Source organism: Hesperophylax consimilis, chromosome 2, assembly GCF_061612785.1.
Source record: "Hesperophylax consimilis isolate HC1 chromosome 2, BYU_Hcon_1.0, whole genome shotgun sequence".
Classification (NCBI taxonomy): domain Eukaryota; kingdom Metazoa; phylum Arthropoda; class Insecta; order Trichoptera; family Limnephilidae; genus Hesperophylax; species Hesperophylax consimilis.
The window spans coordinates 35,915,157-35,928,473 of record NC_142837.1 but is presented as its reverse complement, the minus strand read 5'-3'; the positions used below and the strand labels follow the sequence as shown (position 1 = coordinate 35,928,473).

The following is a 13,317-nucleotide window of genomic DNA, read 5'->3' as shown; positions in this document are numbered from 1 at the left end:
TTTTAGATCTTTTGAACGCACATCAATACTGTCCATGAAAATTCCTAAGTAAAACGTTGACATTGTAGATGCCTGTCAATTATTTCAAATATAATTTTCAACATTATATATTTCGCCTGGAAATATTTACAAAATATTACCCGTCTTCTAGGGACGAAACACATAAGCCAGCAAATCCTATTTCCTCCAGCCTTTCAAAATAAATATCAATTCTACTTTTGCCACTAATCTTCTATATTACATATTATATTTTTATTTATGTGAAACCGCACAAGAATCCCAACCGTCTGGAACCAGTGAGATGTTGGCATCCCCAATTGGGGTTGCTCAATTGTTGTGGGGCTGAAGGTAGTGAGGAGGGTAAGGAGATAGGGAAGAGGAAGGTGGGGAAGTACCTGGCTATTCAGATCTGGTCACCACACACGACCAAAGCCATTTCAGACGTTTCAATTCGGAATGGTTGTTTTACACCAGGGTGATACTGAGAGTATCTTATACTCTGGAACTTGCCACAAATATACTATATATTATTTTAAATGTATAATTTGTGAAATGCCGGGATTTGAACCCTCGACCTCCTGCTTGCTAGTCGAGAGCCTAACCCCTCGACCACGGAGGCTGTAATAAATGTAATATCATTAGTACCGGAGGACAAAATAGCAAATGTAAAATCAACGTCTAGTGTTTTTACTATAGTGTCCTCTGCGTGCAAATTCGTAAATTTTTAAATAAAAGTGTGTTTTCTGAAGTGACCTGCCAGGCAGTGGCGGCTCGTGACTTTTGGGTGTACTAGAGTGCTAATATTACAAAAAATGGCATTATTGATTTAAAAATTCGATTTTTTCTATGAAAATTTTAAGAAAACTTCAGTTTGGCCGTGCGCATATGGAATTCCTGAAAATCTCAATACAAAAATTAGAATTTTCTAAAAAAAATCTCTTTCAGCTACAACAACATCCATAATGGCATTTTTTAAATTTTGGCACTCTAGTACACCCAAAAGTCACGAGCCGCCAGTGCTGCCAGGTAAGTATGTTTTTCTGTATCTGTTTGCAAAAATTAAAATTAGATAGAACGGAGGAACTCGTAATGAATTGTACAGCGCCCTTGAGGTGATTTTTCACAAAAACGGCGCTGTACAAATTATCCAATTATTATTATCAGCGGATAAGTGAGAAAGCATTGTATTTCAAATGCCGCATTTATCTCTTAAAATGGTCGATTTGAATCCACGCTATGCGAGTTGATTTCATATCGGAACAGAATCTCTAAATGCTGAATAAGTGTATAATTAGCATTTTATTAAATTCATAATGATTTAGAGAATATTTTCAAACCAACGTGTTATTAAAATGAATATTATAATCTAATTCAGTTTTTAAAAATCTGCTAATTAACATCTTCAAGTACAGGCTGACCTCGCTGAAGCCAATAAATGGGCTTATTAAATTTATTCATGATTATGATGTTTTTTTTATATTTAATCAAAATAAATATTTTTGAAAATTCTAGTAGATAATTTTGTTAAAAACAGGCACCAGTGAGTGATAAATGAAATTTTAAAGAATGTGTATGGAAGATTAATTTAGTAAACATACAAGTAGGTACTTAATATCTTATTAAAATGGAATGAATGAATGAAGTCAGCAGTTCTTACTGATGATGTAGTCGCAATTATTAATTAATCAATATCCTTTTTTTATTTATTTATGTATTGCTTTCTATTTACCAGATATTACATCTTATTAATCATATACAGGGTGTCCGGGGGTAAAGTGCATTAACTTAGGGAGGTGTTTCTACATGATGGTAGAAGTAAAAAAGAAAAAAAACTTTTTTAGAAATTATAACTTCTCATAAAATATTTATTTTCCCATACAAACAATTCAACTTTTTTTACATGAAAACTTTGGAATTTCGAAAAAGGTTTTTTGTACTTCTAAAATCATGCAGAATCACCCCCCGAGGTTAGTTCACTTTACCCATGTTACACCCTGTTTGGGATTCATGTTTATAACATAAGACGTTTCGCAGAAGAGTTAACTTTATCTAAAAAAAATTTAAAAAATTATCCCACATGGGAGACAACAGTAAAAAAATATATTTATATGAATATATAAACTGATTTTACTATAATTTTTTTTCCTGCACAAAACTGAATAAATACCTTCACGAAAAAAATAGTCATATATGTTTTCAATAAAATAATCACCATATCCTTGGAAAATTCATAAATCTTGAAAGTTCTGCCAAAAATATGGGTCTTGTAGTAAACCAGCAGAAGACCAAATACATGGCCGTAGGATGTACCCAACAAACCCCATCTCTCGTATGTGGAAGCCAAAATTTTGAAACGGTACCAAGATTCACACACCTGGGCTCCCTGATAACAAACAATAACAACACTATAGAGGAGATCCAGAAGCGCATCGTGAATGCAAACCGCTGCTATTTCCGCCTACAAAAACATATAAAATCCAGACTGCTTTCCAGAACCACCAAGGTATTAGTGTACAAAACACTAATTAGACCAGTGCTTACGTACGCAGCCGAGACGTGGGTTCTAAATAAGAAGAATGAGCGAGCACTGGACGTTTTTGAAAGGAAAATTTTGAGGCGCATCTTCGGACCGGTTCTAGAAAATTGATTTTGGAGCAGACGTTATAACAATGAGCCCTATACTCTGTTTAAGGAGCTAAACGTCACAAAGTTCATAAAACAGGGAAGACTTCAGTGGCTAGGTCATGTGGAGAGAATGACCGAGCATCAAGAACCAAAGTCCCTGCTGAGCTCAAGACCGATAGGGAGAAGGAGCCTGGGAAGGCCAAGGTTAAGATGGAGCGACAACGTCCTCAAAGATTTGTCTGCCTTGGAGCTTCGAAACTGGAGAGAGCTGGCGCGGGACCGAGACGAGTGGAGGAAGACTCTTGAGGAGGCCAAGACCCTCCAGGGGTTGAAGAGCCAAAAATGATGATGATGATGATCCTTGAAATATTCAAATATTTTCATTTTTGGGATGCCGTTGAACGAAAATTAATTTTGACATGCACAGATAAAATGTTTTGTAGATAGTCAAAGAGGCTACATACATGAAATAAAAAAGTCATATCTACAGTATTAAACATTCTTGGGCAGATGATATTTGAACGTTCTCCGGAGACCTGTCGGCAAGTTCAGTCATAAATAGAAAATTTCTCCGGAGCATGATCAGCGTTCGACTTGTTAAAAAAATAACGTTTTAAAACATTGCTTTTGTGGGCGGGGCAAGTGTTACCAGAACAGCATATGGATTAGGTTTGATGTACCAGCTCCACCAGATATCTTTTATTGAGAAATTAATTAATGAGGATTGTATAGATTTAGATAATTCTGTTCTTTCTTAACATACCTCACCACGAGTTAACGATGTATTTAAAAAGGAATTAACGAACATTAAACGTGGTTCCAAAAGTGCGTGCTGCGGCACTCTGGGGAGCTGTAGTTTCCTCCCGGAAGCGCCGCGAATTATTACAATGTTTTTTTATAAAATTATTTCAAATGTAATGTATTTATTTGAATCACCTCATTTTCATTTAGTTTAACACCCAACTGTTAGTTACTTTAACCTCTCAGACAAAGACTTTTATTTACTATGTGTTCCTTTGAGAACTGTCAAAATGTGATAATTTTTGTGTTATTTAAGAGTTTTGCTAAAAGCTTCATAACTCACGTTTTGGGAAACGTAGCCTCATTCTAAAAAATGTTTTGGAAAGATTATGAAATCCACTATCGCATTGTGTTGTTATACGTAAATATTTGCGTTTCTAAATATACATTTTATGAAAACATCAAAAATATGTAAAAATCGCTTACCATTATTTCAAAGCCGTGAAAAATGTACTTTTTTCTGAGTATCATAAAGAAATAACACTTTATATATTGAAGAAACATAATTAAAAACTATTAGTCACCTCAAAATATTAACCGTCCAAACTAAAATATTTTTAATAAATTATTTAGAAACGCAATAAATTATGAACGAACAAGATGACAGATCCAATCGGCTTAGATAATGCACCTCTACGTTCCATAGATATTCTTGAATACAGACGCGTAGCGTTATTCATTATCGATACTCTGTTTTTTAAATCATGGCAATCCGTATGCTAGTGATGGAAATAAATCGATTTTTGTAAAATCTCGCGCGTTTACGTGAAAAGACGTTCTAATGTCTTGACCGCTATTATCATATTTACGTCTTTTGACGTTCTAATGTTCTGAGTGGTTAAAGTTTTTCGCAAAGTGCACTTCTAACCATTCAACCATTTCCCACAGGGGTAGGCAGAGGACTGCCAAACAACTCGGTCTCGGTGTACACTACTTGCTTCATTAACATTCATACATCATCTCAAACTTCAAACAATAAAATGTAGGTAAGCGGTAACAAAATTTCATTGAAATAACTTCATTTCTACAGCTATGTAATCGGCAAAGTAAATAAAATTATCATCTGTCTTGTTATTCAAGAAATGTGCAAAGAGATTTTTATCCTTGGAATATAATTCTTCTTTGTATTGAATGCTTAATTTATTTGCACAAATTTCATTCAAGTCCAATGCATTGTTTGTACATAATGATAAATGATTGTTATTGCGAGATAGTGTAATTTTACTATTAAACAAACTATGTTGGCATTCCATACGACAAATAATACAAATGCTTGTGTTTATCTAAAGGCGGATCTCCAGCAACAACATTACCACAAACGTTGAAACAAATGTTTGTGCAAATATGAAACATTGGGCAGGGTCACAATGTTTTTGTTTTCCGTGGCCGATGTACAAAATATTTTTCTGTTCAAATATTATATTACAGAAAGGTAACTTATGGCAAAATCCAGAAAATTAAACAAATAAAATCCAGACTGCTTTCCAGAACCACCAAGGTATTAGTGTACAAAACACTAATTAGACCAGTGCTTACGTACGCAGCCGAGACGTGGGTTCTAACTAAGAAGAATGAGCAAGCACTGGATGTTTTTGAAAGGAAAATTTTGAGGCGCATCTTCGGACCGGTTCTAGAAAATGGATTTTGGCGCAGACGTTATAACAATGAGCTCTATACTCTGTTTAAGGAGCTAAACGTCACAAAGTTCATAAAACTGGGAAGACTTCGGTGGCTAGGTCATGTGGAGAGAATGACCGAGCATCAAGAACCAAAGTCCCTGCTGAGCTCAAGACCGATAGGGAGAAGGAGCCTGGGAAGGCCAAGGTTAAGATGGAGCGACAACGTCCTCAAAGATTTGTCTGCCTTGGAGCTTCGAAACTGGAGAGAGCTGGCGCGGGACCGAGATGAGTGGAGGAAGACTCTTGAGGAGGCCAAGACCCACCAGGGGTTGTAGAGCCAAAAGTGATGATGAACTTATGGCTTGTCTGAATTCGTTATTTAAAATTTGTTATGATTTTCCTTTACTTATTAGTAATATGTATGTACAAATCTATAATTATTAAATAACAAGCTGACGTGTACCTGGTGTTGCTGGAGTTATCCACCGCGGACTTTTCTGTAGGTTTTAAGATATACAAATCCTTAGTACATTATTTTGATGTATCTCATAAGATTTAGCCAGCGTTAGCAATGTAGTGCTCGAAAAAATATTTTTACTTTTTGATTACAAAAATTGACTTTTCTCTACTTCCTATAAATACAATATGCATGTATTATATATGTAAACCTCCCTGAAGAAATTCTCTAAATGAGAGTGAAAACCCTATCAACAGACAGACACGGATAGCGATTTTATTTTATATTATTTAGAGATTATCTTTTGTATTGTATTCTAAAAATATCACAAATTCACATTTCATACATCAATCAAAAAGTATGTATAATATTCTAATCTTGTTCGATACACTTCAACAGGCTTGCATTACTTTCAGATATCCTCAATCGCAATACAATTTCAGTATTGCCGCACATACACCTCGTCCTTCCTTCCTCTGTCAGTTCCATGCCCCGCTAGATCACATTTATTCGCGACTATTTCAATCAGTACTCCATTAATTGAATTTCCTGCATTCACCCTCCTATCAATGACCTTATCACTTTACTGTAATAACAACTCAAAACATGTCAGGCCCTATAATAGTAATTATATTATAGATTTCAAATTATTATATTTTTTTTTTTTATATATTAACTCCACACAGGAGGCCCTGAAGAAAATAATTTCCCTCAGGGCCTATGTCATCTTTGGGGATGCTGTGTGGAGGGTCTTTTTGTGGAGAGGAAGGAGTGAACATGGGTCTTGAAGAGTCCCATGTTGTAGGAGGGAGGAAACACAGAGGCCGGCAGTTCGTTCCACAGCCGAGCTGTTGAACTTAAGAACGAATCGTAGAAGCGACCCGTTCTCATGTGACAAATGTCAACCGTGTACAAATGTTGGGCGCGCGTTTGGCGTGTATCCCGACTACGCACCGGTGCCGAAGGGATCAATGACGCTAGTTCCTCAGAGCATCTTCCATTGTAATATCGATAGAACAAGGACAGCATACCTACCTGACGCCTGTGCTCTAAAGATTGCAGTCCGTTTGTTAAGATTGGGGAATCTATCAAACGGACCGCCCGTTTTTGCAGAGTCAAGGGTTTTTTTCAAGTATTTAGGGGCTCCGGACCAGAGATGGCTGCCAAATTCGACAGTATGTTTCGACTAATCTTTTAATTGTATGCACCTTAATAATGATTTGATGATTTGCACGCCACTGTTTTCATGAAAAAATCATCTGAAGGGCACTTTGTACTGTGATTGCTCGGGCCCCTTCACAAAGTCGCGGCCCGGTGATTTATGCCCGCTGAACTCCCCTCTCGGCAGTCCTGTACATGATTGTTATACAGACGTAAGATGCAACCGAAAATAAAACTGCAATTTTGTGCATGACTATCTACAGGCTTACAATCGCATTGTGCATGCTGCTCTAAACCTAACCTAACCTACCCATATTAACAGCTTTCCTCTTCTTTTTTTTATAGTTAGGTTAAGATGGGTGTGAAAAATGTAAGCATGTCAAGACTAGCAGTATTGTTTTCTATTGTATTTTTCATCTGTATAACAGTCATATATATATTTTTTATTTATGTGAATATCGCACAACTGTCTGGAGCTAGTGAGTCAATGGCATCCCTAATATAATTAAGTTGTGAGGCTGAAGCTAATGGGGAGGGAAAAGAGAAGGGGAAGTAGCTGGCTATTTAGATCTGGTCACCAAACATGGCTAAAGCCATTTTAAGAAACATTTCAATGTTGAATGGTGGTCTTACAATAGGGCGATACTGAAAGAATCTTCCACGCTGGAACTTGTCGCAAATATATACCATTTATATTATTTTAACCTCTCAGACAAAGACTTTTATTTACTATGTGTTCCTTTGCGAACTGTCAAAACGTGATAATTTTTGTGTTATTTACGAGTTTTGCTAAAAGCTTCATAACTCACGTTTTGGGAAATGTAGCCTCATTCTAAAAAATGTTTTGGAAAGATTATGAAATCCACTATCGCATTGTGTTGTTATACGTAAATATTTGCGTTTCTAAATATACATTTTATGAAAACGTCAAAAATATGTAAAAATCGCTTACCATTATTTCAAAGCCGTGAAAAATGTACTTTTTTCTGAGTATCATAAAGAAATAACACTTTATATATTGAAGAAATATAATTAAAAACTATTAGTCACCTCAAAATATTAACCGTCCAAACTAAAATATTTTTAATAAATTATTTAGAAATGCAATAAATTATGAACGAACAAGATGACAGATTCAATGGGCTTAGATAATGCACCTCTACGTTCCATAGATATTCTTGAAAAGACGTTCTAATGTCTTGACCGCTATTATCATATTTAAGTCTTTTTTTTTTTTTTTTTTATTTATTCAAAAAACAGTTTTTACATAAAAAACATACTCTGCACATCTCACTAGGGCATTCCTGTATCGAGATGTGCAGCTTTACAATAATATCATTTAAAAAAATACATATATGTAAACTTAAAATAATAACAACATTAAATTTAAACCAAAAAAAGGAAAAGTTTATGACACGGTCGTTTCGAGACCGGTAGACAAAAATAAACAAAATTTTAGTAACAAATGTATGAAAGAATAAAAACAAAAATGTCAACAAAAGAAGCATTAGTAAGTAAGTTGGCAACAATAATATTCTTCTGTTAACTAAAGTACAAGGTACCTGTGCTGGCTTATCAGACACAAGCATAGGGTAACCATACTAACAATTACAACATGGATAGTATGAATAATAAATTATAAGAAAAAATAAAATAACCAAATAAAAATAGGTAAATAATAACCGATAGGTAAGTAAATAATATTATAATAAAAAGTAAGTAAGTAAATAAATATCTTTTGACGTTCTAATATTCTGAGTGGTTAAATGATTAAATTGTAAAATAATACAAATTTGGGATTTGAACCCGCTACTTCGACCGCGGAGGCCGTAGTAAACTAGCTACTAAAAATATGAATTTTAAGGTGTGTAATAATAGTTACCTCTGCCAATTCATATGTCCCGCCCGACGAATCGGTGATGTTGAGCTTGTCGGCGATGCAGGACACAATCTCCTCGGAGCTGGTCTGCTTGGAGGCTTCCACCGAGAGCGCTTCATATTGTTCCGATAGAGCACCAACGAAAACCTGCAAATACAATTATGTAATTTATTAATGACATATTTTTTGTAGCTGTTTTACAATGAATAAATACTATTTGAGTAATAAAGATCAAAAGTTTTTATTGTAATTACATTTTTCATACAAAACTTAAATTTGGATTTGGGGGCAAAATACTTAACCAAACTGAATAATAATTATTTTTTAACCAAAAGATCAAATACTTGAGTCGGGCCATGTCAAGGGTCAGAATAACAGAAAAGTATGTATGAAACAATGTATGAATGTGAATGAAGCAAAAAGTGTGAAGTAAATGGGGAAAACCGAAATATTGGAAAAGGGGGGAGGGAGAGGAGAATGGGACTGAAGACGATAGGATGGCTATTAACACCAGGTCACTAAAAGTATGCCTACACACAACATCAAAAACATGCAGTGTAAATCATAGACATTACAAAAGAGTAGACGCGCCCTAATGTAAATTCTGGGAATCATTTTCACGAACTGGAAGCAAATCATGTGACTACCGTTTGGCACTAGGAGGGTTCGAGAATGCGTTGAATAAACTACGACATCAGTCTTTAATGACTGCCAAAGAGCGCATATTGTAATAAGCAGACCCTGCGCAGAAAAGCAAAGTTCGCTAAAGTAAGGTAACGTTTGCAGAACAGTTCATTGTGGGACTTTTCTGTGCAGGGTCTGAATGTTCGTTTTTAACCGAACCATCCACAAATCAGGTTGAGTAGCGACGCAAAAATGAGCGTTGTAAGTAAATTAGAACACATTTGTACAAGTGTCTAACTAAATAGTGTAAAAAAATATTCAATTTGGGAACAAGCCCAAACTTTTCTTAAGGCGATTTGGGATTTGCAGTTAAGCTTTTTAAGCAGCCAGCAATATGCGCGTGCCAAGGACTACTTATTTGTAAGCATTTTTTATTTTCGAAAACCAAAAATACTGATAAGACTACGCCAGTTGCCTATAAACTGTCAGATTCATTTATTCACTTAAAAGGGAGACGTTTGCACAACCTCCCTGCTCCGAGCACTTGGTTTGTGCCCCTTTCCTTTATTTCCTATATTTTATTTGGGTCTATTGTTTTGTGTGTCTACGAGGGAAATATTTGTAGATATGCCCAAAATGTCTATTTCAAAAGGTTATTAGGAGATACTTAGACATTCAAATTGATAGATGATGGAAAGGGGAACAAATCATGTTTCCCATTCCGTGATTTTTCAATAAATGAATCTGGCAGTATACAGGCAAATCGTGTAGTAATAACACCATTCGGTCCTCGAAAATAAAATCTGATTACGAATTGATAGTCATTTTTGGAATGGCGCGCAAATTACTGGCTGCGTAAAAAACTCGACAATAAATGCAAAAACTTTAGCCAAAATTTTCTTGAATTGAATATTTTGTTACACTGTTTAAACATTTTAGAAATGTGTCATAATTTAGCCACCTCACTCATTTTTATTGTCGCTGCGCCAGGCGATTATTTTAAAAATGAACATTGAAAGTCATGAAATTACCGCAAAGTATTGCGGCTGCAAACCTTTGCCTTATTTTAGCTAACTTTAATTTTCTGCGCACGTTCTACTTATTTCAATGTGCGCTCTTCGGTGGTCAATGTATGACTGATGTCGCAGTTTTTTCAAAGCATTCTCGAACCATCCTGGTGCCAAAAGTATGGTCAGGTGGTTTGTCTCCATTACAATGCCTTGAAAGTTATATTAAGTTTAATCCCGCCCAGGCTAATTTGTTCAGTTTTGTGAACAAATAGCGAAGAATCCAGAGTCAATTGATATCAGTCAAGTCAGGACTGATTCAGAAATGATATTAAAAAATGTAATTTGAAATCACGAACGCCTCTATGTATCTTTTTTATGTATCTTTTTATGTATCTTCGTTTTAACATACTTATTTTAGCTAGTCTTAAATGCTGTATTCGTCAAGGATAACTTGAAACTTGTAAATTTGACTGTCCTGAAACGGGAATCCTTTCTAGTTGGACAGTCAAAATCATAAAATGTAATCAATATTATATTATAAAAAAAAATAAAAAATTTGTTCACTTTTGGAAACAGCTCATATGATGTCATGGAAATTGTTGTGTCACTCTTACAGTTGTGGTTAGAAATATGATCTAAATGGTGTTAGAAAAGAAAATATCACGCTTTATATTAAAATCTAGAAGTTAACCACAGAATAATTAAACCGCACACCTCTATGAAACCAAAGGTTTCAAACCTCAATTTGAGAAAAATTTATGAAACTGAATTTATTAATTACTTTTACAGGTATCAGGGGATAAAGTGCACTAACTTCGGGAGGTGATTCTGCATGATAGTACAAATAAATAAGATAAATAACTTTTTTTTAAACTCCTACGTTGTTAGATAGTTTTTATGTAAAAAATGTTGAATTGTTTGTATGGGAAAATAAATATTCTTCTATGTAAAATAAATATTTTTGTATGGTAAAATAATCATAGAAAAACTTATTTATCTTTTTCACTTCTGCGACCATGTAGAATCACCCCTGGACACTGGACATTGAAATGAAGCCGGCGCAAAAGGTAGAACTACCCTTTCCGGCCTTAAGCATCAATCGACCGAACGGGTAGAACTACTTTTCCCGGCCGAAATGTGTTAAATGAAAAAAAAGTGGGGTGGCAATAATGTTTAGAATACATTTGTCTAGTAAAATATGTTTTTTCTGGTGACAAAGTGAAAAAGTGATATAAATAATAATAATAATATTTTGATGATTTGTATGGCGCCATTTTTGTGGAAAATTACCTCAAGGGAGCTGCAAGACATGAAAAGTGATGACTAGATTCAACAGGTTATGTTAACTGTTTTTTTTTGTTCCTTGACAGAAATTTTAGTTCGGTGTTTAAATGAAAAACGTAACATGAGCTTTTTAAAAAAAAATTATGTTTGATTTCAAAAAATATATGTTTATTTCTAATAATAAAATTTTAAAGTGCATTTCAACCATAGACATATGAATATTAGTAGACCTGCCCTAAGTGATTAAAAGCGTATTATCCCCACTCCCCATACCGGTTCCATTGGAGCCGGCTGTGCTCGCGTATGGCCTCAAGTAAAATTTGAAAACGTGACGTCATCATTCTTGTGCGAACTATAGTCGAGGCATCATCGGTTCATTTTACGAAATAACACGGCAAAATGTTGACTTGTACTATGAAAACTTGTAAAAATAGATGTGAAAAAGAGAATAAACCCAATTGTCGTATTACATTCCATATATAAGCATTATTTTACTTTATTTTAAGCATATTCACATCGTATAATATAGATCAGTTTTAGAAACATAATATACTATCACATCGAGAAACGTCTGGACGCGAAACACAAAGCTGGTTGGTTGCTGGGAAGTAAATTATGAACATTTATAAAAGTGTCTTAACTAAATACTTAAACGAAATATTCGACTCTCAAAATAGAACCGAATTTTTTTGCCGAATTTGGACTTCGCAAATTTGTTCATAATGTGGCGAGTAATTTGCGCTCCCATGTAAAAATGTCTATTCATTCAAAAGCAGATTTTACTTTTAAGAAGTAAATGGTGATATTATAATGCGAGATGCCTATTTACTGTCAGATTGATTTATTGACGAATCACAGTCAGCCTTACTCCCTTCGTTCTTCAACAGTTGATTTTACCCCTCGCCATTATCTTCTCGTCTATTAATTCCTATGTCTGTGATTTCAACGCTTTTCAAAAACAGTTTTTAGTTTTCGGATACATTTATAAATATCCCATTTATTTGGATCTTATTGCGAAGCGGAAATTCACCCAAATTTTCGGATACTCTGACAGCATCTTTAAGAAATATCTCGGTCAGCATGCCAGAGGCCTGAGGGGTTTCAACAACAAAATGAGTAAAGTAAGTTTCACATAAATCAGTTTAGTGCCGTGTGCGCATTCTGAAACAGTGTGCATGGTAATTAATATTGTTCCTATGTGGGTTAGTGAGACTGAAAACCACAGGAAACTGTTTTACTCGGCATGCTTGTCAATTCACAGCAATTTAATATCCACCCGTCAACGTCTATTCTGGTCTTCATCTTAAAATTTAATACTTCACCTGTGTCATAACAAAGCCAACAAGATCTGATTAGCAAGTCTCTGCCAATATTCTGACATTTTTTACATTAAGTGAAAAAATACACTAAACTTAAAGAAATTTGGTGTTTACTGGAAATTTCAGATTATGTGCATTTTTTTAATGTAATTTTACCGCACAAGAGTTTCAATTACTCGGAGCCAGTAGGACTTAGACATTACTTAGAATTCGGGGGATGTTGTGAGGCAAAAAGGAAGTGGGAAGTACTTGGCTATTTGGTTCTGGGTATGAAACATGGCCTAAGCCATTTTTAGCAAAGTTTAGATTCTGAATAGTGTCTCATACCTGGATGAATTTGGGAGTATCTACAGCTCTCGAAATGCATAAGATTTTATTCAAATTACATGTGAAGTAACCAGTGGCGGCTCATGACTTTTCGGTGTTGATGTTGTTGAAGCTAAAACGATATTTTTTTTTTCGAAATTTCAATTTTATTTGAAAATTTTTCATTTTCCATGCGGCGCACGGTCAAACTGAAATCTCCTGAAAATCTTTG

The 13,317-nt window shown here is 34.9% G+C and overlaps 1 protein-coding gene across 3 annotated transcripts in view; it reads right to left on the bottom strand.

Annotated features, from left to right (window-relative positions):
- LOC149425958 (unconventional myosin-IXb-like) overlaps positions 1-13,317 on the bottom strand; it is a 99,735-nt gene that overhangs the window by 74,750 nt on the left and 11,668 nt on the right. For all 3 annotated transcript variants that reach the window (XM_089642506.1, XM_089642490.1, XM_089642498.1), the window contains exon 3: positions 8,546-8,689. In XM_089642506.1, coding sequence (XP_089498632.1) covers positions 8,546-8,689 — 144 coding nt within the window. The remainder of the gene's footprint in view (positions 1-8,545; positions 8,690-13,317) is intronic.